The sequence below is a fragment of the Stigmatopora argus genome, chromosome 4, assembly GCF_051989625.1.
Source record: "Stigmatopora argus isolate UIUO_Sarg chromosome 4, RoL_Sarg_1.0, whole genome shotgun sequence".
Taxonomy (NCBI): domain Eukaryota; kingdom Metazoa; phylum Chordata; class Actinopteri; order Syngnathiformes; family Syngnathidae; genus Stigmatopora; species Stigmatopora argus.
This window is the reverse complement of record NC_135390.1, coordinates 4,104,617-4,131,076: the sequence shown is the minus strand read 5'-3', so window position 1 is coordinate 4,131,076 and position 26,460 is coordinate 4,104,617. Positions and strand designations below refer to the sequence as shown.

Here is a 26,460-nt window from a genome sequence, read left to right as displayed (position 1 = left end):
TGCTGTCTTTTTACCGGGGAAATGATACTCCGGGCCCGGTTCAGATGTCTAAAAAGCTCCAGTATTTGTATTTAATCAATGAATGCTGTTTTTGGCTGGATTTTACCCCATTTTCGGGCAATGTTTGCCCGTACGCCATTGACGTTCATCGCTGTCTTTTCCCGGGAAAATCACCCCATGGCCTGGTTTTAATGTCTAAAAAGCTCCAGTATTTGTATTTAATCATGAAATGCTGCTAGGAAGTGGATTTTACCCCATTTTTGTGCATTAATTTATTGATTATTTTTTATGTGTCTTAGCTGTAGCTGCAGTAGAGGTTTTATAGCCATAAAATAGTTTTTGAGGGTTGGATTGATACGTTGAAGGCGCTACCAGAAAATGCACCGCCCGCCACTGGTATATATACATAGTTCACAGTCTAGCTTTGAATGCTCTGTTGATGCCAACATTTAGCGGCAGGATTAATTTTGTAAATACAGCCGAAATGACGGCCAGCACCAAATTAGTGTGGATGCCATCATACTAACTGTATTGAAGAACTGGGTGTATTAAGAACTCTATATCCCAGCAGTCACTGCGCAGTACTTTATCTACGGGAAAATAGTAGAGTCGGGGGCTGGTTTCCGTAGTTGTCCTATTGACTGATTTATTTTATTTTATCGTGATAACAATTTTAGTATTGGTCCATATATAAAGCGCACTGGATTATACGGCGCCCTGTCTATTTTGGAGAAAATGTTTGACTTTTATGCCCGCCTTATAGGCGTGAAAATACGGTACATTCCTTTACTTTCACAGCAGTTGCATTAAAGTAATTTGATTTCTATGTAAAATGCATGTGAAGTGGTCAGACACTGCTTGTCACTTTTTTTTGCCTTTTTGTTTGTTTTCAGACAGTCGACTATTAAAATAAGTACTGTTAGTAAATTTTAAGAGGCAATAAAATATAAAAAATCTTGATTCAGTATGCCAAACATATTCATTCATTTTCTGAACCGCTTATCCTCACAAGGGGTGAGGGAGCCTATTCCAGCTGACTTGGGCACAAGGCGGGGACACCCTGAATTGGTGGCCAGCCAATCGCAGGGCACAAGAAGACGGAAAACCATTCACGCTCACACTCATACCTAAAGGGCGATTTAGTCAAATACTTTTTTAAAAGTTTTATTTATTTATTTTTGGGTAAAATTTAGATGTGTGCCTTTATAGTAAGATGTGCCCTGGATTCCAAACCTAAAGGTAATTGACCAAGTTACTGTTTTATTGTTACAATATCTATGGAAAACTGTCTTGTATTCTTAAAAGGTTCCATTTTGACTTGGCTAACTAATATCCTAATAGTCTTAACATGGATTAGAATCTGATAGCTCCCAATGTGATATTCTGGTTGTCTTGCAGGTGCCGGTTACTTTCATGCCAAGGGACAGAGGAGATTATGCTCAGTTTTGGGATTTGGAGTGTCACCCCGTCTCTACGCCCTCGCAGAAGTCTAGAATCCGCTTTCAACTATGTGGCACGGTGATTGCTCTTAAATCTGTGATGCAGAAAATATTTTTAAGCTTCATAAACACACTTTCGGTTACATTGGGGAAACATCTACAAAAGTTTTAAAAATATGTAAAATACTGCAATAATCCCTCAAATATCGCACATAATGTGGACCAGGCATGGCCGTGAGAATCGAAAAACAGCGAAGTGGGATTGCCCCTATTACTACATAAGATTTTACATGTTTTCGCACCTATACACAAAAACAAGTACACTAGTACAATTGTCAAGATGTGTATTTATTAAATATTTCAATTATAGGCAAATGAAAAGACTAATGTATTAATATGTAAATATAATCTATAAATTTAAAAAAATGAAATACTTTAAGTATTGTACTCAGTGAAAGTGGTTACTCTCCGTTTGATTTAAATAATAATTTTAAAAATGGTCATTGTGAGCTTTAGTCCAAGTCCTTTTCATCAGGCACTGGATCATCGATGGAATCTACATGAGGCGCCGTGTGGGGAGCAGTAGGAGCTTCTTTCTGTGAGAGGTTTTCGGTGTACAAGAAACATGGCGACCGCTGTTTCTTTTCTTGTACAAATATGCTTTGGTACAAGGACATGACACTGTCAAGACAATTGCCAAATTCAATTGCTCCAACCATGTTGTCATCAATCTCCTGATTGAGTCTCCTCCTGAGTGGCCTTATGCAGTGTTGACCTATCGTCATGCCAGCTTCACGGCCGTATCTACGGCATAAATCCATCATAATGCTGGTTCATACGGCGTAAATCCATCATAATGCTGGTTCATTTTTTTTATTCCTTGGTTTCCGAGGCGGGGTGTCTTCGTCCACACGCTAAAAATTTCATTTTTATTTATTCGCAGGATACAGATCTCTCGCCAAAATACGCGTGCATCTCCAGAGGGGAAGAGCGTTAACTTCCCGTGTCTCCCCCTGTTAACTGCACGGCGGAAATCATTAACATTGTTCCTAGTGAATTATGTACAAAAGAACGCCACAGTTTAGATTCATTTATTCCACAAAGACATGCTACGCCTTTAACATATAAGGGAACGTCAATATTTAGGAGTCATTTTCATCGGCGACTCAAAATCCACAAAGGTAATGTGCTTGATTCGAAATATAATCTGAAGAAACTAGGAAATGGCAAGATGTCGTCCTTCTCGGTAATTCTTCTAAGGATTTTGACATTTTTATGAACTTTTTTTAAACACTTGCGATAAAAAAACATGATCTACTGAAGAGGCAAATGTTGAAGCGACGAAGTGGTGAAGGATCACAGTATAGGTCCAGGATGCATCCTTGGATCCTGATTTTACATTTTTATTAAATGTGTGTTAAGGTAAACAATTTTGGTTGCATGCCACCTCGCGGGGTGCCAAGACACTTGAGGAGTTGAGGTGAAAGAGACGGTCACCTCACTCAAATCGTGAAAGTTTTTTTTCGCAAAATCAGACACTTTTCTAACGTTATTACGCTTGTATTGTGAAAAACGCAAAAGCTGAGATGCTTGTATCAGAAGGGTCCACTGTAGTAACATTGGTATAGCTATAATTGTAGTTATATCATTGTCTTATGGGAATTAACCCATTTGATCATCAGACAAAACAAATGGAATGTCACGTCTTGTTCTAGTTTAAAATATCTACTAAGAGTGGAAATTAAGAATGTTAATGAGGACTATTCTACTCAAACCTCATTTATGGCTTCCAGGTAAAGTAGCTTGAAAGATGTTCAAGTTCAATTTAAGTAGGAAAGTGAAATCGATCATTCTACTAACAGATTAATGTGGTGCCAAATCTTTATTTTATACAATCCTTACCTTTTCTACCACAACTATTTAAGGGGAATTTAGTTCGTTTCCCCCTTTTTTGATACTCTTTAGAATTGCAGTTTTGAAAGGAATTGATGCCACCTGCGTTTCTGTCTGTAGGGGATCAACTCTGCATTAGGAGAAGTGCCCCAGGATAAAGCCTGCTCCTTGGTAAAAACAGAGGCCACAGTTAAGACAAGGAAGAAAGCTGTAGCCGCCACAGGAAAAAACGAGTAAGAGATACTTAGCGTGTGCTAAAGTGAATGATTAAAACATGCTTGTCTACATATAATCTATTTCATAGCAGCAGCTGTTGGTTTGATTTTTTTTAATTCATGCATTCATTCATTATCCGGACTGCTTATCTCCAGAAGGGTAGAGAAAGGGTGCTGGAGCCTATCACAGCTACGGGCATCAGGCGAGGGACACCCTGAATTAGTGGCCAGCCAATCGCAACTTTTTTTGTGTCCGTCAGAATATTTGTATGTATTAAATATTTGTATCACTCTAGTCATTAAATTGTTTCTACTTAATTCTTAGCCACAACGAAGGAATCTGGAGGGGCATTTACACAGCTCAAGATCTTTATACGTTCCATAATACACGTGTTGGGCAGCTCAGCACACTGAAGGTCAACATCTGCAATAACTCACCCAACACACATGAGGTGAGAACTGCACTACCAAAACGAATGACAGTATAGATTTGAGACTGTTATAACAATGTTGTTTCATGTTTAAAGAAAAATAACAGAATAACATGACTTGTTGTGCCATTTCATTTAATTCATTCATGGACGTAACACTTCCAATTATTGTTTTGCATGGTTTTGACATTTGATGTGTGGATTCTCATATTGAATTGCAGTTGAGATTTGTAAGCCCTAAAGACTCCTTCCACATCAAGCATTCCAAATATTCCCTGAGGTGAGTCCAATATTCTTAATTCCAGTTTGTTAGATGTTTTTCCTTAAGCCCCTTTCAAATGAAAATTATGAACTTTTTTGCTTTGTTTCACTCTCCGTTATAATCACTTGGAGTAGGGTCCTTTTGAATTCAGTGGTGTTGAAATAAATACAATAGATTCTAAGGTCAGATACTATTTTTAATAATTTTCACCATATCTGCCAAAACTTTTCTGGAAAAGGATAGGCACAACATCTCAACAAATGGAGCTGGCTTGTCCAAATGTGCTTTAGCATACCTCAAGCCACTCTTTTTATAAAATGAAATGTCAATCTATTGATATCAGTATTACAAAACCCTAAATTACTGCTCATTTCAAGACTGAGATCATATTTACGTCATTCCAGTAGCTTGAAAGAAATGGCAGTCTTAATTTGTGGTTTTTCCTAACCTATCCACGATCAGGTTGCAATACATATGGTCCATTTGTTAGGGTGATAGATTTTTTAAAGGAATTTCCTTTTAGAGACATATATATAGGCACCTTTCAGGAAGCCAAACATTACTGACTCGATTAATGACGACTTTGGTGAGACGGAGACGTGCGTGTTGGATGCGTTATTATGCTATTGCTGTGTCACAAAAATACTATTTTTTTTAAAATAAAATAAAACTTGTTTATTCATGTTGGGAGTGAATGGAGTTGTCAGAAAGCTGATTTGTAATCTAGGTATTAATAAAGTTTGGCTGACCTATCTGACTGTTTGACATTCCCTTTAGCGCAGCACCATCTAGCGGATTCATAACATAACCCCTGTCTCTACTGTAGACCCGTATAATGCGGAGCGGTGCGCCTTATATATGGAAAAAATAAAATGTCATTCATTGAGGGTGCACCTTATAGTCGTTAAAATACGGTACCTTTTAAGTCGGGGTGGGCAAACCGTCCTCAAGGGCCACTGTGGGTACAGATTTTGTTCCAACCGATCAAACACAGACACTTTGACCATTGAGATTTCAGCAGAAAAGAAGAAGTACCCGATTGCACTTGTAGGACACGAGATTGGTGAAAAGGGGTCCTCTTTATAGGTTGGAATGAAAACCTGCACCCACTGCGGCCCTTTTTGGAATAATTTTCCCACCCCTGTTTTAAGCCATAATTAAAAAATTACAACTAAAAGTCACCTATGGTCGTAAACATCCTTATAACCAACTCGAAAATTCTACATTAGTTAACATTTTAACTCTGTTGTCCATTTGTCCAAAATACCTACATGATTTTTATTTGCAAAAAGTTCATTTAAATTCTCTTGAACCTGTAGCAAATGTTTTTCGATGCATATTTTTCAATTTTATTTTCTACTCATTAGATCCCAGCACTATCTGAAGCTACCTGTCCAGTTCAAGCCAATCTCTGCAGGCAGACACGCTGGCTTGCTCCTCATCCAGTCCGAAACAAGTGGAACTCTGGTGGTGCAGCTGACTGCTGAGGCCCTGCCTTAAATATTTGTCAGTAACCTACTAATAGAGAATGTGAAGATTTCTAAAGATCATACACACATCCTGGTTATAAATATTCACTCGAGACAGTTCTTGCACAATTTTTGCCCAGATTTTAGGTGAGGAGGAGCTGAATATTAACTCTTAGCTAATTATCTTGATCCAACCTGATAACACCTGAATCTATAAACGTGCCTTATGTGGAAGAAACTTTTTTTAAGTTCATGTGCCACATTTGCCATTCAGGCTATTGTTGTATCTCTTTCTGAACAAATGGAGGTTCATTTTACTTCAATCAGAATTGCCACAATAGTCATTTCAGGAAGTGTATTTTTGTTTCCACAGTGGCCGCACTAGTTGAAATACACTGAGGAAATGTCTCACAAGATCGTCTTTTTTCATGACACTCGCAAAGATCATTTTTGGGGAGAATTTCCATGTGTTGTGCTGCCATGTTATCCTAGTGCATTTAAATGGGGAAGATTGCCCCCTCCTCAGCAAGCACAATTTATACCCTGAATCTTATGCTATTTGCAGTTTTTGAACTACTTTAGTTCCTATGCATAATACAAACACCCAGAACACATGCATTTTGCGTGAGCACACTATATTGCTTGCCTAGTAGTGTTTAATACATTTTTCTACAAGGTCTGCATATATTATTTTAACCGCGATGATTGTTCAGGATTGGTTCACAGAGATGTTTGTTTGGTTAATTATTTTTACTAAAGTTGAAGTTTTCCTATGTTATTGACTGGGCAGCTGATTTGGCCTCCTTTTTTATGGTGTCCATGGCTGTGTTCATTTCTAGTCCTCTAATGACTCTATGGAGCAAGTGTTGTGTGGTTTTATAGCTTAAAACATAGGAGCTGTATGTGAATATTAGGCCCTTCACTTCAACTTTTTAGATGCCATACACCTTTGCACAATTTACTTGCTTTTATATTGAATTAATACGAAGGCTGTGCTGCTAACAAAAGTATCTAGTAAAAACTATTCAGCATCCATGGGTTCACAACCTTTAAATGCAATGTGTAACATATTTTATATTTAAATAAAAGTTTTTTTAATCATCACCAATGCCTTTTGATATTCTATTAAATGATACCCTTCCCAGTGAAAAATTGATTGTCAACTAGTGCGTCAATGGCTGTAAAACCTTAGCAATCATAGCCATCATCTAAATTTTAATGATATGAATGTCTTTTTTTTTCTTCCTTTTAACCTGTCTGGTTCAACTGCTAACACACGCAGAATGTCTGAATGAGAATATGAATGTCTTCAGAGGCTGAATTTTAATGGGCCACATGGGAGTATACAGTTAGCGTATTTTCCGCACTACAAGGCACACCGCAATATAGAGCGCACCTTCAATTATAAATCAGATTTCTGACAACTCCATTCACTCCCACAATGAATAAACAACTTTTATTATTTTCTCCGAGGTAAAGTATTAGTATTTTTGTGGCACAGTTGATCTTTTTACAACAGCAAGCTATAACACGTAGTGCAACATTTATATCACATAATGGAGGGGAACTTTTCCTCCATTCAGTAAACCCATAAAAAACATTCTGATGCTGTTACTGTAAATTAAACGTTTGTAACACTCGTAATAGTGCAAAGCAATAACAATAATAACTAAAGCCACAGCATAATTACTCAATGTTGTCCACGCCTTAATGTCCCTATTCACAATATGACCAACCTTGTTCAACTGTAAACGCACAAAACACGTAAAGCTCACTTTATCAGTTCATTCCTCATCTGCGAATCCCTCATTCTTTTTAGTGTCCGAATTGAACAACTGGGCGAATGCGCCATCCAACACGCCCGGGTCCGTCTCATCAAAGTCCTCATTAGTAATCGAGTCAGTGTCGCTGTTGTTATCTGGCAGTTCAATGACAATTCATGCCTTCCGGAAAGCTCGGACCACAGTTGAGACTGATATCAGCCCAGGCAATTACTACGTTCTACATTACTTGGCGCAGCTCATCCTCTTGTTTCCTCCACTTCCGCACCGTTAATGTTAAACTCTCTCGCTGCTGCTCTATTGAACACTGGGCAGTTACTTGCAGGAAAAGACACGGCATGACATCATCCTTGCACCGATTGTAACTGCCTGTTTTCCTAGCGGCTTGAATGACAAAAAGTGGTTGTAGTCAAACTACAAATTTAGATGACAAGCTTCAATTTCATCACACAGTCATTTTGATCTCTCAAATCCATAACACTGAAAAAAATGGATTACCACTCAGTTGCAAATCCTTTTTAACCTACATATTCAATTGAATATTCTACAAAGACCAGGTATGTTATGCTCAGACAGAAATAAATTTGTCTATTTTTTTGCACCGATTTTCCTCAAAAGTCGGAAGGGTGTTGGATTCAATACCTGCTGACTGTGATTCAAAAGGCAGGATACACTCTGAACTGGCTGCTAGCCTATTGCAGGACTAAAACAGACAACCATTAATGCACACACCATCTTACAATTTGGAGGATTAAATTAAGGTAAAAAAGGCCAATTTGAACAGCCCACAAATGGACATTCCTGGTGGTCTCAACACAACTGTTCTTGCAAACCTAATCAAATTATATCAAAGATAATAATTAAAAAAATATTGGAGACAAAGAATGAAAGGGTACCTTTAACAATGTTGCTAATGTTACAAATTCTACACTTCAGGAAAAAGGGATAACAAAAATAATCAATTCTATCAGGTGTATATTATAATATGCAATTGTACTTCAGCACGGTCAAACAAAAAGAGGATTGTCCAAATAAAAGACAATTTAATTGTCTTAAACAGGCTATAAAACAGCATAGCTGCTTCTTGACATGAGCAATTAAACACTTCAATCCAATTGAAGGATTGAGCACTGTAATGTATCCAGTGATTGACTAGGCACCCCATGTCTCTCCCAACTCATTTTAGATAGACTGTCTTTCATGAGGACTTGAACAAGATAAGCATTAGTAATGAAAATTAATGGATGGATGGATTTGTAATGCTACTGAGTAAATCCCAGGGCCTCAGGTGTTTCATTTTTCAATTATGTTTTATCAGTCTACATAAAAGATGCCCTTGTCAATCACTCCCCTTTGATGAGAGATTTGCCCCAGCTGCTGTTACTATGAATGAAAAATAGCTGTAATCTAACTATCTGTGTTCGTCTCTAAAACATTTGATGGTCTGTGAAGTTTGCATATTTTCTCTGTACTGGCGACAGTACCCCTAAACAACTCTTAAATCAAGGCACCACCATGCAGGCAATTGTATGAATTTGGAAGTTTGGGGAGTATCTAATAAATCAGTTGTTTTGTTGTCTTTTGTTTTCTTTTATGGACAGTGGGGCAAATAAGTATTTAGTCAACCACCAATTGTGCAAGTTCTACTACTTGAAAAGTTTCATACCTGTCAACCTCTGCCGATAACTGCCCTTATAAATGATTATGATTTCCCTTACAAACCCCCAAAAAACCTTACAAACACCGTACGACTCGTACGGTGTTTGTAAGGTTTTTTGGGGGTTTGTAAGGGAAATCATAATCATTTATAAGGGCAGTTATCGGCAGAGGTTGACAGATATGGAAAAGGTTAGAGAAGACTAATTGTCAACATGGGTAAACCTCAACCATGAGAGACAGAATGTGGGGGGGAACAAAATCACTGTTTGATTTTTAAAGAATTTATTTCCAAATTAGAGTGGAAAATAAGTATTTGGTCACCTACAAACCAGCAAGATTTCTGGCTGTCAAAGACATCAAACTTTTTCTAATGAGGTTTCCACTCGTTACTGTATTAAGAGCATCTGTTTTAACTCGTTATCGGTATAAAAGACACCTGTCCACAACCTCAGTCTCACACTATAGCTACTATAGTAGCTGTCGAAGGACACCAGAGACAAAATTGTAGACCTGCACCAGGCTGGGAAGACTGAATCTGAAATGGGTAAAACGCTTGGTGTAAGGAAATCAACTGTGGGAGTAAGTATTAGAAAATGGAAGACATACAAGACCACTGATAATCTCCCTCGATCTGGGGCTCCATGCAAGATCTCACCCCGTGGTGTCAAAATGATAAAAAGAACAGTGAGCAGAAATCTCAGAACACATGGGGAGACCTAATGAATGACCTACAGAGAGCTGGGACCACAGTAACAAAGGCTACTATCAGTAACACAATGCGCCACCAGGGACTCAAATCCTGCACTGCCAGACGTGGAAGCCAGTACACACCCAGGCCCGTCTGCAGTTCACTAGAGAGCATTTGGATGATCCAGAAGAGGATGGGAGAATGTGTTATGCTCAGATGAAACCAAAGTAGAACTTTTTGGTAGAAACAGGTCACATTCTGTCTCTCATGGTTGATGTTTACCCATGTTGACAATTACAGGCCTCTCATATTTTCAAGTAGGATAACTTGCATAATTGCTGGTTGACTAAATACTTATTTGCCCCACGATATGTTGAATTGAAAGTTGGTAAATACATCAGCAATAAACTTAATTTGTATTTCATCCAATTATTGAGATCTTCAAAATACAGTCAAACCTGTACTTACGAAATTAATTGGTTCCAGAACTTTTTTTGTAACTTGAAAATTTCGTAAGTAGAGGTTTTATATGTAAATTCTCTAATTCGTTCCACGGTCCTCACACATCTAGCAACTAAACCCTTTAAAATTGGTCAACATGTACCAGTTTTGTAAGAAAGATGTGAGAAACAAAAATGAGAGAACATGATCATAAATTTATTTATTAATGTCACAAAATGAGTAACAAGTATATACAGTTGTGGTCAAAAGTTTACATACAGTTGTGAAGAACATAATGTCATGGCTCTCTTGAGTTTCCAGTTATTTCTACAACTCTGATTTTTCTCTGATAGCGTGATTGGAACAGATACTTCTTTGTCACACAAAAACATTCATGAAGTTTGGTTCTTTTATGACTTTATTATGGGTTAACAGAAAAAGTGATCAAATCTGCTGGGTCAAAAATATACATACAGCAACAAGAATTAGCAATTTTGGTGACTTAGAAAGTTGTGTCGGTGAAATGAGCTTCATGCATGGCCTCTTAACTTCTTGTGAGTGATTATGAGTGATTACAGCTGGTGACTTCTCTGAGGCCATTTAAATAGAGCTCATTGGATGCAAACCCCCCACAAACGCTACAATGGGAAAGTCAAAGGAGCTCAGCATGGATCTGAAAAAGCGAATCCTTGACTTGAACAAGTCAGGAAAGTCACTTGGAGCCATTTCAAAGGAGCTGCAGTGCAAACAATTGTTTGTAAGTATAAAGTGCATGGCACTGTTTTGTCACTGGCACGCTGCAGTGCAAACAATTGTTTGTAAGTATAAAGGGCATGGCACTGTTTTGTCACTGCCACGATCAGGAAGAAAACGCAAGCTGTCACCTGCTGCTGAGAGAAAATTGGTCAGGAGGGTGAAGATTTAACCGAGAATCATCAAAAAGCAGATCTGCCAAGAATTAGAAGCTGCTGGAACACAGGTGTCAGTGTCCACAGTCAAGCATGTTTTGCATCTCCATGGACAGAGGCTGCCATGCAAGAAGGAAGCCCTTGCTCCAAAAGCGGCACCTTAAGGCTCGACTGAAGTTTGCTGCTGATCACATGCACAAAGATAAGACCTTCTGGAGGAAAGTTCTGTGGTCAGACGAAACAAAAATCGAGCTGTTTGGCCACAATGCCCAGCAATATGTTTGGAGGAGAAAATGTGAGGCCTTTAACCCCAAGTACACCATGCCTACCGTCAAGCATGGTGGTGGTAGTATTATGCTGTGGGGCTGTTTCCTGCCAATGGAACTGGTGCTTTACAGAGAGTAAATGGGATAATGAAGAAGGAGGATTACCTTCAAATTCTTCAAGATAACCTAAAGTCATCAGCCCAAAGATTGGGTTTTTGGGCGCAGTTGGGTGTTCCAACAGGAATATGACCCCAAACACATCAAAAGTCGTAATGGAATGGCTAAATCAGGCTAGAATTAAGGTTTTCGAATGGCCTTCCCAAAGTCCTGACTTAAACCCCATTGAGAACGTGTGGACAATGCTGAAGAAACAAGTCCATGTCAGAAAGCCATCAAATTAACTGAACTGCACCAATTCTGTCAAGAGGAGTGGTCAAAGATTCAAGCAGAAGCTTGTGGATGGCTACCAAAACCGTCTAATTGAAGTGAAAATGGCCAAGGGACATGTTACCGAATATTAGCGCTGCTGTTTGTATATTTTTGACCCAGCTGATTTGATCACTTTTCTTTTCACCCATAATAAAGTCATAAAAGAACCAAACTTCATGAATGTTTTTTGTGACAAAGAAGTATCTGTCCCAATCACTAGCAGAGAAAAATCAGAGTTGTAGAAATAACTGGAAACTCAAGAGAGCCATGACATTATGTTCTTCACAAGTGTCTGTAAACTTTTGACCACAACTGTATACAAACCCGTGTTAAAACGCATGACAATGCCCATTGCCCGCCACCGCAGCACAATTTAACCCACCGAAGGCTGCCGTTCAGGTCGAGGCAGTCGGCTACAGCTTCACCAAACATAAATAAGTTTAAGCAGACAACGGGTTAAAGAAAATGGACGGTTGTTGTGAGACAGCTAATGAGAGCCCAGTATATGGGGGAGTGAGCTTTTAAAGCGAGAATCAATGCATCTGCGACAATTTTTTCAAAATAAAATGACGGATAAGGAATGCATGTACTTTTTGGGGGTTTTCGTAACTTGGATTTTTTTCTTATTTCGAGGCACTCATTTGCATATAAAAAGCTTTTGTAACCTGGAAATTTTGCACTTAGAGGCATTCGTAAGTAGAGGTATGACTAACTGACTGTATATAATTGTCCGCGAGCCGCCTCGTGGTTTAGAGGTTCAATCGACTGATCTCGGTGCGGGCAGATGCGGGCTCAATTCCTATTGTGGTGGCAGTATGATTGGGGGTCCGAATGGTCGTTTGTCTCTCTGTGTGCCCTACGACTGACTGACGACCAGTCTGGGGTGTAGTCTGCCTTTCACCCGAAGACAGCTGGGTTAGGCTCCAGCAACCGCCGCAACCCTTTCAAGGATTTGCGGTATGGAAGATGAATGAATGAATAATGAATAATTGTCCGCTCAGGTGAATATATTTTCATTGACACACTTTTCTGAGGAGACAAGACCAAGTGGATAGGACTGGAGGTCAAATACGCATGTACGAGGGAAGTCAAATGCAGGAAATTAAAATTGACTCACTATATTTCTGTCTGCTGACTGGATTTAGCATTAAGTTAACTTAAACTAGTCCAAACTGCTTCATGTTTGCTATAACAGAAGATCCTGTTTTTGCTCACAAAACTGCACACTTGTCCCTTTTTCTTTAGTCCTATGGGACTTAACTGGTGTACCTAACGAATGGCATTGTTGCATCGACTGCCAAGAATGTTCACTCAGAAGGTAAAACACATTTTATCACTGCGGTCTCATTGCTTACAGCCACAGCTGCACTACCTCTCCCCAACCTTCTCTTGGACTGCTGCGTAAATTCATAGTTTAAGGTAAATACATTGATGCACTCGAGACTGCAAGATAAAGAGGTCATGATGGGTCCCAGTAAGTATCCACAAGGTCATAATTGATTAGATTCTGAGGAAAGGACCTGATATGAATTATGAATAATACTGAAATGTCATTGACAGTGTTCAGCCTTGCAAAGTAATATTTGTTGGCTGTGTTGCTGCAATGCAGCGTAGTTTTTTTCCTCTCTGCTTTCTCTCCCTATTTGTCTTCTTTTATTTCTCTCATCTTTATCTCCCTCTTATTACGGTTTTACTTTTTGTGCTTCAGGCTCTCGCTTGTAGAAATGACAAATGCTTTTACTGCTACCAGTTCTATTACAGTGTTTCTTACAAACAAAGGTTGTGCACCTGCAGAGATAAGCTTACATGAAATATGAAAAAGCTTCTACCTGTGAGAATTTTTTTCCCCTCATGCACGCTTTTGAAAACCTGGAGATCTTTTCTGTAATATTAGCATGTAATAGGAGCCACATAAAATAGTCAAGTCGATATAGACTACTCTGTGATGTCATTTTTTTTAGGGTAGCGCTAGGGTTTTTTTCAGATAAAGAGATTATATTTTGGGCCAATCAACAATCTCTTTGTTTAGACCATGGGTGGCGAACAAGTTAGACACAAAGAGAAAATTTTAAACTGAGTAAAAGAGCCACACCTTATGTCAGAAGCTGCATGAAATAAATCCAATCTGCCAAATTATTTTTAAAATCTAATTTAGAATTTGTTTTTAATGGGCCCTGATGAATTTGATCTTATTTTAAGAGAAAATAAAATGAACAGAAACACGAAGCAGAGAGCTACAGTAGATACAAAATATGATAAGAAGCAAAGAGCCGCATTCATTTTGGCTGGGAGCCTCACGTAGCTCAAGAGCCGCGTGTTCGCCACCCCTGGTTTAGACAATAAAGATGGTTGTCACGAATAACCACACGAAATGAATGACAACTTACCAAGGCATTGTTACATTTTATATAACATACATGTTATGTTGGGCACAGCACATTAGCTGTCCAAAGTCAGTATTTGGCTTTGTTTTGTTTGCTTGGTTCCTTTTCGCATTGCAATTTTTGCAAGCGTCCCAGGATTTGACAACAAAGCTATACATATGCAAACATCGTTTAATCCAGGGTTGGCCAAGTCTGGTCCTCAAGAGCCCCTATCCAGTCTGTTTTCCATAACTCCATCCTCTACCATACCTGAATCAAATGATCAACTCATCAGCAAGCTGTCCCGAAGCTTAATACCAATCCCGATGATTTTATTCAGGCGTGTCTCGAGGACCGGACTTGGCCACCCCTGGTTTAATCATTGGACAAAATGGTCTGAGCGGGGTCACACAGTGAAATACGGAAGTAAACAATCACAGAGCTCCAGTTTGCAGCACCTGTGTTCATATTGATATGGTTCATCCAAGTACAAGCATTTGCATGATATTGTTATGATTGTGGGCTGAGGGCCCCAAAGCAAGGACAAGGACAACTCTGGTCATGGTGGTTTCTGTTTATTACAATTGTACCAGGGGCGAAGGTACGAGGGAAGCAGCATAGGCAGGTCACTGGATGCGGTGTGGAGGTCAAGGCAGGGCGAAGGTAGGAGGGAAGCAGCGTAGGCAGGTCGTTGGACGTGGCGTGGAAGTTGAAAGCTGGGAGGTCTGCAGTAGAATCTGTGGTGAAGGTACAAGAGGCATTGGCGTAGGAGAAATCATAGATCAGGCAAGGAAAACAAGAGGTAACGCGGGAAGCCACTGACAGTAAACTGCTTAAGACGATCCAGCGACGTGGTCAGGCTCTGGGTGTCTTAAATAGGTCAGTGATGTTGATGAGTTACACCTGGTGGTGCTGGACCTGTGATTTGGTGACAGGCGCATCAACCCAACTGTCTAGCCCTGGGCCTGACAGACATTTGGCAACTCAGAGGCTATTGATGCAACATTGATTTATGGGTAAATATCTGGAAGACATTCCGCCTCCATGTCGAACTTCGACACATGTTAGCCAATGTACTACTAACCAAACAACATTTCCCATAATCTATGTGACTACAGAAGCCTGTTGTGTGCCAAGAAGTGTATGATTTCAGCTTTGGCCGGAAACTTTATGCCAGGGGTGGGCAAACCGGTACTCGAGCGCCGCTGTGGGTGCAGGTTTTTGTTCCAACCGATCCAGCACAGACACTTTGAGCAATGAGATTTCTGCAGAAAACAAGAAGCACCTGAGTGCAATCCATTGATTGCACCTGTAGGACACCAGATTGATGAAAAGGTGTCTTCTTCATGGGTTGGAATGATAACTGGACCCACTGCGGCCCTTTCTGGAATAGTTTGCCCACCTCTGCTCTATGCAGTCGCTTTCATACATAAACACTAACTTTTTAGGTTTGGTCTGGACCAAACAGGGCAGGTGTGAATATCCCTTTTAATAATAGTTTTATACTGTGTATGAAACTATACATTGGTCTAAAACCTTTTACAGTACGTAATACCTTCACTATAGTCAATTTTAGGTATTCATTGTTTAACTGTATTACTGTGTACAACAGGGGTGGCCAACTCCGGTCCTCGAGAGCCGCTATCCGGTCTGTTTTCCATGTCTCCCTCCACCAACACACCTGAATCAAATAATCAGGATCGGTATCAATCTTCTGGACGGCTTGCTGACAAGTTGGTCATTTGATTCAGGTGTGCTAGAAGAGGGAGATATGGAAAACACACAGGATAGCGGCTCTCGAGGACCGGAGTTGGCCACCCCTGGTGTACAACTTAAGTGTGTGGCAACAGTGCTACCAATCAAAACAACCCTAACAGATGTTTTTTTTTCCATTCATTTTCTAAACCGCTTACAAGGGTCGTAGGGGGTCCCGATGAGTCCGACTTGAACAATTAGCCCTCATTATAGTTATGCAGACATGTATTCCCCTTTTGCACTAAATGAAAAAAAGTGCCTTTTCTGCTGAGGCACAATTTTAGTCCGACTTGAACAATTAGCCCTCATTATAGTTATGCAGACATGTATTCCCCTTTTGCACTAAATGAAAAAAAGTGCCTTTTCTGCTGAGGCACAATTTTTCCTTCACTCATCAATATTTAACAAATACAAAAAGAACCCGGCGGGCGAATGGTTAGTGCGTCAGCCTCACACTTCTGGGGTCGATTGTTCGATCCCAGGTTAATAATCACTGTGTGGAGTTTGGAGGCTCGGGTAATCCAGTTTCCTCCCACATCCCAAAATCATCCAAGGTAGGCTCTTTGAACACTCTAAATTGCCCCTAGGTATGAGTGTGAGCATGAATGTTTGTTGTGCCTTTCGATTGCCTGGCCACCGTTTTAGGTTGTCCCCTGCCTGCTGGCCATCGTTAGTTGGGATAGGCTCCAGCACCCCCCGCGACCCTTTTGAGGATAAGCGATTTAGAAAATGAATGAAAAACATTCTGTTAGGGTTAGTTTTTTTTAATAATCTTGTCTTTTTCCCTTTGTGTAACTTGTCCGTGTGATTACCCATTGATTTCACCTGTTCATTGTGTCTTTCCCTATTCGTGGTTCTCATTGTCTTGTCAATGACAGTCTGTCTCTCTAAACCTTCAGATCAACTGGTGTTACTGTTTTTGGCACCTCCTGTTCATGTCCTTGGTTTTCCCTCGTGTTTTCCCCAATACATTTTGGTTTAGCTCTTTGTTGTTACTTCTTTGATTTTCCCCGAATTGTGTATTAAGGTTTGTTGTAGAGAACACGTTTATGTTATTAAATATATGGCGAGTACACCCTTTCTGTGCCTGCCTGCTTCCCTGCATTTGGGTCCATCCCCGCTCACTCCACACCCTCTCTGTCATCCATTCCCCTCAAGTGTTTTCTTACATGGTGGGGATTTATTTGAGTTCTTGTGAAAATTCTGTCCAGACCTAATCTGTGGCTCACGCAAGCCCCCACCCCACAAAATAGCAAAAGACAATTTAAATCAAACTGTTATTATCATATCTTTACATTAATTGAAATATTATGGTTTTGCAAACTATTGAAAAGGTACAGCATAATGAAAATAGGTTTATCTTTGTGTTTGGGTCCTTCTATGTGCGTTTTACAGTCAGTAATTCCAACATGTGTCACACTGAAGTCGCACTTGCATGTTGTGCAATGTGCAAATGTCGGTCCTTTTGGAGACGATTGCCACGCTGAAGTCGCACAAGACGAATCATTCGTCAGAACTTGTAACTCAGATGATTCACAATGCACTCGTGTTACCGAATTCCTCCGGTTTACAGTGCAGGTGAATCAAGATGGCGGAAGGCGTAGCGATGGTGTGAATTTTGAGGCTTATTGGCAATTTGGTATTTGGTTTTCAGAAATGGTTGCTTCAAAAAAAAATTAGTGAACATTTTTGGGATTTCCGGAGTTTAGGGAGGTTGTCTGGAATCCCGGATTTTGCGTTGCATTTCCGGAGAAACTCCTGAATTACGGAGTAGTTGGCAGCCCTGCTTTTCATCTTCATTAAGATGCTTAAAAATGTTAGAACTTAAATGTTGAAATAGTATTCTACTTCTGTGAGTTTACCGTTGATAAAACACAACATAATTTGAATCTTTTCAATTCCCATGGTTATTTAGCCCGTACCTTCTAATCTTAGTGTTTTTAATTCTCTCTCCCCAGCGTGAGTTCATTTTCATCATTTCTTGCTGTATTTCAACCCCTCCCTCACATTCACGAGCCCCTGGCATTAGTCGCCCACATGTCTAGACTGGAAAGAAAACTTTTCCTATTGGTGTGTGTCTTCTCTTAGGCATTGGCCCCGTTATACTCTATCAGTAGTGTCCTCCTATATTGACGGCTTGAGCCACTGTAGGTTCAAAACCCTTCCATGGTTCCAAAATGGCTTCATACTGAGTTTGTCTGAAGCTGACACACACACCGCTGTTTGTAACGATTCACTAGATGAGGAGTGCCAAAAAATCCATTACAACTAAATGATCATCCGGGCTATTTATTTTGCAGTGTGAGAAATAAATTAAGATTGTTCAGTTGGTAATGAGTACGATTAGGCGGAAGGAACACTGCAACGGATATGGAACACTTAATTGTCTCAGATAAAGATTTGAGAGGAAATGAGAAAATGCAATTGGAATCAAAACATGACAGTTTTGGGGCAGCCCAGCGGCTTGAGTGGTTAGCACGTCGGCCTCACAGCTCTGGGGTGCTGGGTACAATTCCAGGTTGGTCTACCTGTGTGGAGTTTACATAGTCTCCCTGGGCCTGCGTGGGTTTTCTCTGGGTACTCCGGTTTCCTCCCACATTCCACAAAAAAGCATGGTAGGCTTATTGGACACTAAATTGTTCCTAGGTATGAGTGTGAGCGTGATTGGTTGTCCGTCTCCTTGTGCACTGTGATTGGCTGACCACTGATTCAGGTTGTCCCCCGCCTCGAACGGCAGCTGGGATAGGCTCCAGCACACCCTGCAACCCTAGTGAGAATTATAAGATAAGATGACAAAGTCACTTCGCAATTGCTTGTTCATATTGTATCAGTTTTTGTAAGTATAAAAATATTGTTGTCATATAGACTTAGCCCTGCATCCTTGTCATAGCGCTTCATCCTTGTCATAGCCCTTCATCCTTGTCATAACCCTGTATCCTTGTCATAACCTTGCATCCTTGTCATAGAGACTTTGCCCTGAAGATGTCTAAACGTGTCAGTCCAAAGCCTCTATTATGAAAGGACAGCTGTTGGAGCTCTCCCCATCCTGCAGTCTGGTAATAAACTTATTTCCTTCAAATTGGTCTCACTCTTTCTGTGCCTGCTCCTGAAGCTGTTTTACAGACCCAACATATAACGAGGTTCAGAAAATGAATGAATGACAGTTTTGAACATTTCACCCAGAAAGCAATTTGATGAAAAGAATTAGCCTCAGAACTGAATTCTTAGTGTTATTTTTCAGATCAACCACTCTTCTGGCCAAATCTTAAACAATGTTTAGATACTTGGAGTCAATTTCCAAAAGTTCAGTGCCATGAAAAAGTAATTGCCACTTCCTGATTTCTGTGTATTTTGTATAATTATCACACACAAAGGTTTCAGATCATCAAACCAATTTTAGTATGACACAGAGACAATGCAAGGAAATAGAAAATGTAGTTTCTAAATGATATTTACCAAGGAAGAAAAAAATTACAAACTTTTCTGGCCCTAATTGTCCCTCAACGTAATAATGGGTTGTGCCACCATTGGCAGCAATAACTGAAATCAAGCATTTACGATAATTTGTGATGTCTTTCACAACGCTTTGAAGGAAGTTTGGCTCACTTTGCTGAGCTGAATTGTTTCTATTCTGTATTATTAGAGAGTTTTCTAGCATGAACACCCCGTTTCAGAACACACCACAATAAGATTTAAATCTGGACTTTGACTTGGCCACTCCAAAACCTTGCCCGAGCTAACTCATCTGGCTCTTCTCGATCCGGAGGAGCAGCGGCTCTTATCTCTAAGGGAGAGTCCGGTCATCCTGCAGAGGAAACTCATTAGCCGCTTGTATACGGGATCTCGTTCTTTCCGTCGCGACCCACAGCTCGTGACCATAGATGAGTGCGAACGTAGATTGACCAGAAAATAGGGACCCTCGCCATTTGGCTCAGCTCCTACTTCACCACGACGGATCGATGCAGAGTCTGCATCACTAGAGACGCTGCATCAATCTCCCACTCCATTCATCCCTCACTCGTGAACAAGACCCCAAGAGTCTGCTCCTTCTGTATTCAGCTGTCAGTGGTGGGGGGTTTATTAGAAATTATAACTGAAGAAAACTTAAAACCGATACATCAACAATGTAGAGCTAAATGTCTGAAATAAGGAAATAAGATAGAGAAACAGAGCCCGCCTTTCATCTGCAAAATACAAAATATGTGTGTTTTTGCTGGCGATACCCTTATGAAGTGACTCGAGTACGTACATGCCTTTTCTGATTGGCTCAGCACATGGTGATTTTTTTTTAAATCTGCGGCCATGCTATCTGCTGCCAGCTCGCAACTGAGGTAATGCACATTATTTTACATTCTCCAAATAAGAGTCAATATTTGTATTTTTCATGGGATTTTGACTTGTAGGCATAGATTACATGCTGTAGTGCAGGGGTCGGGAACCTTTTTGAAAGAGTCAAAAACAATTACTTTTTTCAAATGTTATTCCTTGAGAGCCATACTCACAATTTAAAAGTCAAAATACATGAAAATTGTCAATTTTTTAGTCATTTTACCACATTTAAAGTACAAAAAGTATTTGAATTCTTTTGACAACATTGTTACGCTGTTGCTAATCAATGAATATCAATGAGTATCAATGAGAGAACAGATGCAGAAGACTCTAATGAAAAAAAAAGTAAATGCCACAGTGCCGATGTGACGTTCCTATTGGTGCATTCGGGACTCTGCTTTCTCACCATCGGTTTCCATATTTTAGCTCAGAGCCATATTCAACCATCAAAAGAGCCACATGTGGTTCCCGAACAATAGGTTCCCTACCCCTGCTGTACTGATAGAAATTACTAAGGGGTGGACTTCTTTTCTTCCTCATGGGCTCACTTGGATTTTTGACAGGGTCTTTGGTAGGTTCAGAGCTGCCAACCTCCGTCGACCCCATATCAGGAGTATCTTTGTCCCATTTGCAGAGTTTTCCGGAGTGAATGCGATTCACGCAAAATCGATATGCACTGAAGTCGCACAAGACAAATCATTCGTCAGAACTTGCAACTCGGATGATTCACAATGCACTCTTGTTACCGAATTCTTCCGGTTTACAGTGCAGTTGAATCAAGATGGCGGAAGCTGTACCGATGGTGTGAATTTTGAGGCATTTAAATTGGTAATTTGGTACTTTTCTGAAATGGTTGCTTCAAAAAAAATGTAGGTGACAATTTTTGGGGATTTCCGGAGTTTAGGGAGATTGTCTGGAGTCCCGGAGTTTGCGTTGCATTTCTGGGTAAACTCCTGAAATTCCGGAGTAGTTGGCAGCTCTGTAGGTTCCAAAATGAGCAATTTTGCTTGGGGGGCCAGGTGTGTACCGTTTAACTTTGGTGAGGTTGTTAGCCTTAGTTCTTCTTTTACTTTTAAAATCATGACTTTCCTGATTTCAGGACACTTGGCAATCCCTTTTGATTCCTGATTACCTATTGTTTCCACCTGTGTCTGATTACCTTTTGTATATAAATAGGCTGCGCTCCTCTTGTCATGTGCCAGTGTGTATTCGTCCTGACTCGTCGTCACCCCAGCTTGATTATAGCCACAGCAACAGCTAAGAAACCTAGATTTGTTTGCCTCCTTGATTGTGTCTTGAGGATTTCATTTGGTTTTGCTCATTGGCACAAATAGGGGCACCCCTCTGTCAGCCCACGTGGGTTTTCGGATTGGGTTTCTGGTGGGTTTAAAATGGGTCATCATATTTGATGCTCAGGTGTTTACCACAATGTATTTTCCTTGATTTGTTTTAAACTGGGGTAATTGAGAATTTGGTGAACTAAATATAACCCATATTGGCCGTATTTGTTTTGACCCATTTAGGGTTCCATCTGGTTTTGCTCGTGCCCCATTGGGACCAAGGAAGCCTGCATCTAGCTGCAGCAATACAATTAACAATGTAGTGAATGCTAAACACTTCTCGTCTTTCTCTTTTCTTCTGCATTTTCAGGTGAGTATTTTCTGTCTTTTCTATCCTTGCACTTGGACAATTATTAGTGCTGACTGTCTGCCCTTTGGCTCTTTCACCTATCAACTCATCTTTTATTTATGCTTAATTTCTCTATCTTTCCTAGTTTTAGTTTATTATTATTTATTAGTCATTTATTCAGGGGAGCAAAAGATCAATTTCCTTGTGTCAATCATAGCAATATTCATATATACCAAAAAGTTAAACACAGGCTGCAAATATGGTACCTTTTTGACCCTCTTCACTGGTGGAGGCAGTTTAATGATCACAAGGCTCAATTTAATAAGATTATGCGTTAGGACTGCAAAAGGGAACATTCTGTCTCAATTGTGAGAGACTGAGGTTGTGGACATGTCTTTTATACCGATAATGAGTTAAAACAGATGCTATTTATACAGGTAACGAGTGGAGACCTCGTTAGACCTCTTTGACGGCCAGAAATCTTGCTTCTTTGTAGGTGACCAAATACTTATTTTCCACTCTAATTTGGAAATAAATTCTTTAAAAATCAAACAGTGATTTTCTGTTTGTTTTTTTCCACATTCTCTCTCTCTCGTGGTTGAGGTTTACCCATGTTGACAATAACAGGCCTCTCTAATCTAATAAAGTAAGAGAACTTGCACAATTGGTGGTTGACTAAATACTTATTTTCCCCAGTATATATTGCAAAATAGAGGGGAAAATACATTTTAATTAAGCAATTAAAATTAATAAAAATGCAAAGACATTTTCCAAGGGGGAGAAATTGTGAGAGGCAGCTGAGTAAACATACATGCACATGAACATACAATTTAACAAGTTGAAATTATGTTGGCATATGTTGCACCCTGTATTTACGCTTGAAACAAAGGGAGAAATAATCACAATAGTGATTTGTTGTTGCTTCCTCAATCCAACTTTACTGATATCTTTATCAACAGGTTACAACAAAAATCCCTAATATACAATTACACCCGTATATATATTATAGCAACACGTTAGAACACAAAACATAATGTACAATTACACCCGTTCAGTATACGGTCATAACCTGTTATATTTTCTTTTTACAAATTCGAGAAGTCCTTTTCAACTATTTGACAAGGTAAACAATGAAATATCGATAACATAAATTCCTTGCTATAACCGTCATAAACACTATACTACAGGGTAATGGCGGCCGAAGGTAGCGTACTAAATGTTACATACATATCCATGACCTGGGACTCACACATTCACGCACACACTTCAAAAGTAAATAAACATTACTTAACATTACCTTCTCTCTCACATGCTAAACAGTGTATATTGCAGTGGCGGGCCGTCAGGGCCTTCAAGGCCTTCTCTGCTGGCCTAAGAAATATCTGAATTACATTATATTTTGTCCATCAATACTTATTATTCCAAATGGTCTGTTAGCTTCCTTTCATTGCTTTTCCCCCTGGTTGCACTGCTTCCAGATGTGTGTTTTCATATTGAAGCATTTAACCAATCACATTTCAGCCATTATTTGTTGCCAGATCAGATCTGCCTCAAAGCCTTCACAATCAGTTCTTGCGGGCTCTGCTGCATTAAACTAGACTGTTGCTTTTAACCAATCAGATTTTGAGTTGGCAACCCCACAATGATTTTTCATAGGCGTTAGCATTTTGCTGGCTGGGACATGTCATTGCTTTCACAAACTATGATTGGCTAGTAGGCGGGCCAAAGCAGCCAGAGATCGCAAACTCCACCCACTATGGCCGACAGAAGCAAAAACAAATTGATTCTGTTTACTCACAAAGCTATTTTCCAGACGGACTTTTCCAGAAAAAAAATGGACATCATTAAGAAAGGGCGGTCAACTCCGAAGCTAGCAAGCCTGTTACAGCCGGGAAAATGGTGTGTGGGGCACTTTCAGCGCGCTGACTTAGCTCCACAAGCAAATAGTATATTGTTGTTTTGATTTAAAGCCATTTTCAAAATGGTCTATGCCAGAAATATGACAGGACAGGCTCGACTTTCATCATTAGCTTCGATGGCGATAGGAAAGAAGGAAGAAAGAAAGAAGGATGGATATTGTGTAAGAGGATTTTTGATGAGTAAAATATGGCCATATTCCTAAATAATATTTCAATTGTGGGCCAAGTTCTGATATCTGAAAAGCTCCAGTGTTTGTATTTAAGATCCAGTGTTTGTATTTAATCACAAAATGCTGCTAGGAAGTGGATTTTACCCCAGTTTAATTTTTGGCGTTTCACCATTGACGTCCATCGCTGTCTTTTCCCGGGAAAAATCACCCCCCTGGCCTGGTTGTAATGTCTCAAAAGCTCCAGTATTTGTATTCAATCAATAAATGATGCTAGGAAGTGGATTTTACCTAATTTTAGTGCATTTTTTGTCATTTCACGTATGGACGTATCGACGTTCGTCACTGTCTTTTTACCGGGGAAATGATACTCCGGGCCCGGTTCTGATGTCTAAAAAGCTCCAGTATTTGTATTTAATCAATAAATGCTGTTTTCAGCTGGATTTTACCCCATTTTTGGGCAATGTTTGCCCGTACGCCATTGACGTTCATCGCTGTCTTTTCCCGGGAAAATCACCCCCTGGCCTGGTTTTAATGTCTGAAAAGCTCCAGTATTTGTATTTAATCATGAAATGCTGCTAGGAAGTGGATTTTACCCCATTTTTGTGCATTAATTTATTGATTATTTTTTATGTGTCACAGCTGTAGCTGCAGTAGAGGTTTTATAGCCATAAAATAGTTTTTGAGGGTTGGATTGATATGTTGAAGGCGCTACCAGAAAATGCACCGCCCGCCACTGGTATATTGCAAACCAAAAACTCAACAGGCCTCTACAACAAACAGCATACCTTGAAACACAGGGAGAAATAATCCCAATAGTGATTTGTTGTTGCTTCCTCAATCCAACTTTACTGATATGAGGAAGATCTCCCGTGCTGATCGAGGTACGCGCATCAAGGCATCAATAATCGAATACCGATATACATCCCGTCAAACTAGTTGCACATCCCCAACATGCGATCGTTAATGGGGTGTAAATTAAACACTTCAACATGTAACACATACTCAGAAAAAATATTCCGTGATAGCTGAGGGTTAAAGGCACACGAATCAGGAACTCACCGCTGGCTGCAGGTGATCAGCAATGGTCCTGGAAAAAGATGTAAAAGTGCCCAAAAAGTAAGATTTTGGCCAGAGGGTCTCATTCGAGGTCAGGAGTGGGCAAACTATTCCACAGGGGGCCGCAGTGGGTGCGGGTTTTCATTCCAACCCATTGGGAGGGCACCTTTTCACCAATCTGGTGTCCTACAAGTGCAATCAGTGAATTGCAGTCAGGTGCCCCTTGTTTTCTGCAGAAATCTCATTGGTTAAACTGTCTGCTATATTGGTTGGAACAAAAACCTGCACCCACAGCGGCCCTCGAGGACCAGTTTGCCCATCCCTCCTCTAGGTTCTACCTACAGCACGCTAACCTCGGTTCCAGCATCATGGAGATGCAGCTTTATTCCAGCCAATGGGAGGCCAGCATGGTGTTGGGAGATAGCCAATGAGAAACCTACTCTACCATGACAAAAAAATACACTAAGCTCTGATTTCGTTTGATGTTTCATAACGTGGATTTTTTTCATATCTCTGACCAAAGGGTTTCTAATCAAGGTTTTTCATAACCTGAATATTTCGCATGTAGAAGTATTCGTAAGTAGCTGTACCACTGTATTAGACATTAGCCATATAGTTGGCAGTGAAGTCAGAGGGTTCATGCAGAACAAGGGTATTAAACTTCAAAACACAGTAGGCCACAATAAAAATAAAAACTCAACATTGAACAGCCAATTATTTATACAAACACACAAACAAAACCATTTTGATTGTTGGTATCCGTTCTTATTGTGCCTGTAGGTTCTCAGTTAGCCAGTAGAGGGCATGAGTGCACAGCTTTCAGCCTGTCCGAGTGCCGAGCCACACTTGTTTGTTTCAAAGACGTTCTTTAAAAATTCCACCTCTAAGCAATTGACAGTCCACCTCGTTTGCTACAGTCTGATTTAATTTGATGCCAACCGTATTGGATCGACACAGAGGACAAAAGGTTTACCTTTACTTTGGTGAACATTCATTAATTCGTTCATTTTCCGTACCGCTTTACGCTCACAAGGGTCGTCTGGTGGGTGCTGGAGCCTATCCCAGCTGACTTAGGGCATGTGGCAGGGGACACCCTGTCTTTGGAAAGAAGGAGGAAACCGGAGTACCCGCAGGAAACCCAGGAGAGCCAAGGGAGAACATGCAAACTCTACACAGGTGGACTGACCTGGATTTGGACCCAGGACCCCAGAACTGTGAGGCCAATGCGCTAACCACTCACCCTCACCTGGTGCCCAAAGTCAGCTGGGATAGGCTCCAGCACTCCGCATGACCCTAGTGAGGATAAAGCGGTTCAGAAAATGAATGAATGAAAAAAGTTCATATTTTGTTGCAGGGAA

General features: G+C 40.2%; 1 protein-coding gene and 1 long non-coding RNA gene across 5 annotated transcripts in view; one reads left to right on the top strand and one right to left on the bottom strand.

The window, feature by feature from the left end:
- cep192 (centrosomal protein 192) overlaps positions 1 to 5,903 on the top strand; it is an 89,903-nt gene extending 84,000 nt beyond the window's left edge. For all 4 annotated transcript variants that reach the window (XM_077597910.1, XM_077597911.1, XM_077597907.1 and 1 more), the window contains exons 47-51: positions 1,399 to 1,518; positions 3,453 to 3,565; positions 3,873 to 3,999; positions 4,200 to 4,258; positions 5,608 to 5,903. In XM_077597910.1, the coding sequence (XP_077454036.1) occupies positions 1,399 to 1,518; positions 3,453 to 3,565; positions 3,873 to 3,999; positions 4,200 to 4,258; positions 5,608 to 5,740 (552 nt within the window). In that variant the 3' untranslated portion in view covers positions 5,741 to 5,903. The remainder of the gene's footprint in view (positions 1 to 1,398; positions 1,519 to 3,452; positions 3,566 to 3,872; positions 4,000 to 4,199; positions 4,259 to 5,607) is intronic.
- An 8,574-nt stretch (positions 5,904 to 14,477) lies between these two features.
- On the bottom strand, positions 14,478 to 25,238 carry LOC144072556 (uncharacterized). The gene is made up of 3 exons (XR_013299833.1): positions 25,106 to 25,238; positions 15,068 to 15,162; positions 14,478 to 14,981 (listed from the first exon to the last, which is right to left on the bottom strand). It is a non-coding gene; the product is annotated as an uncharacterized LOC144072556 (long non-coding RNA).
- Positions 25,239 to 26,460: the final 1,222 nt, after the last annotated feature.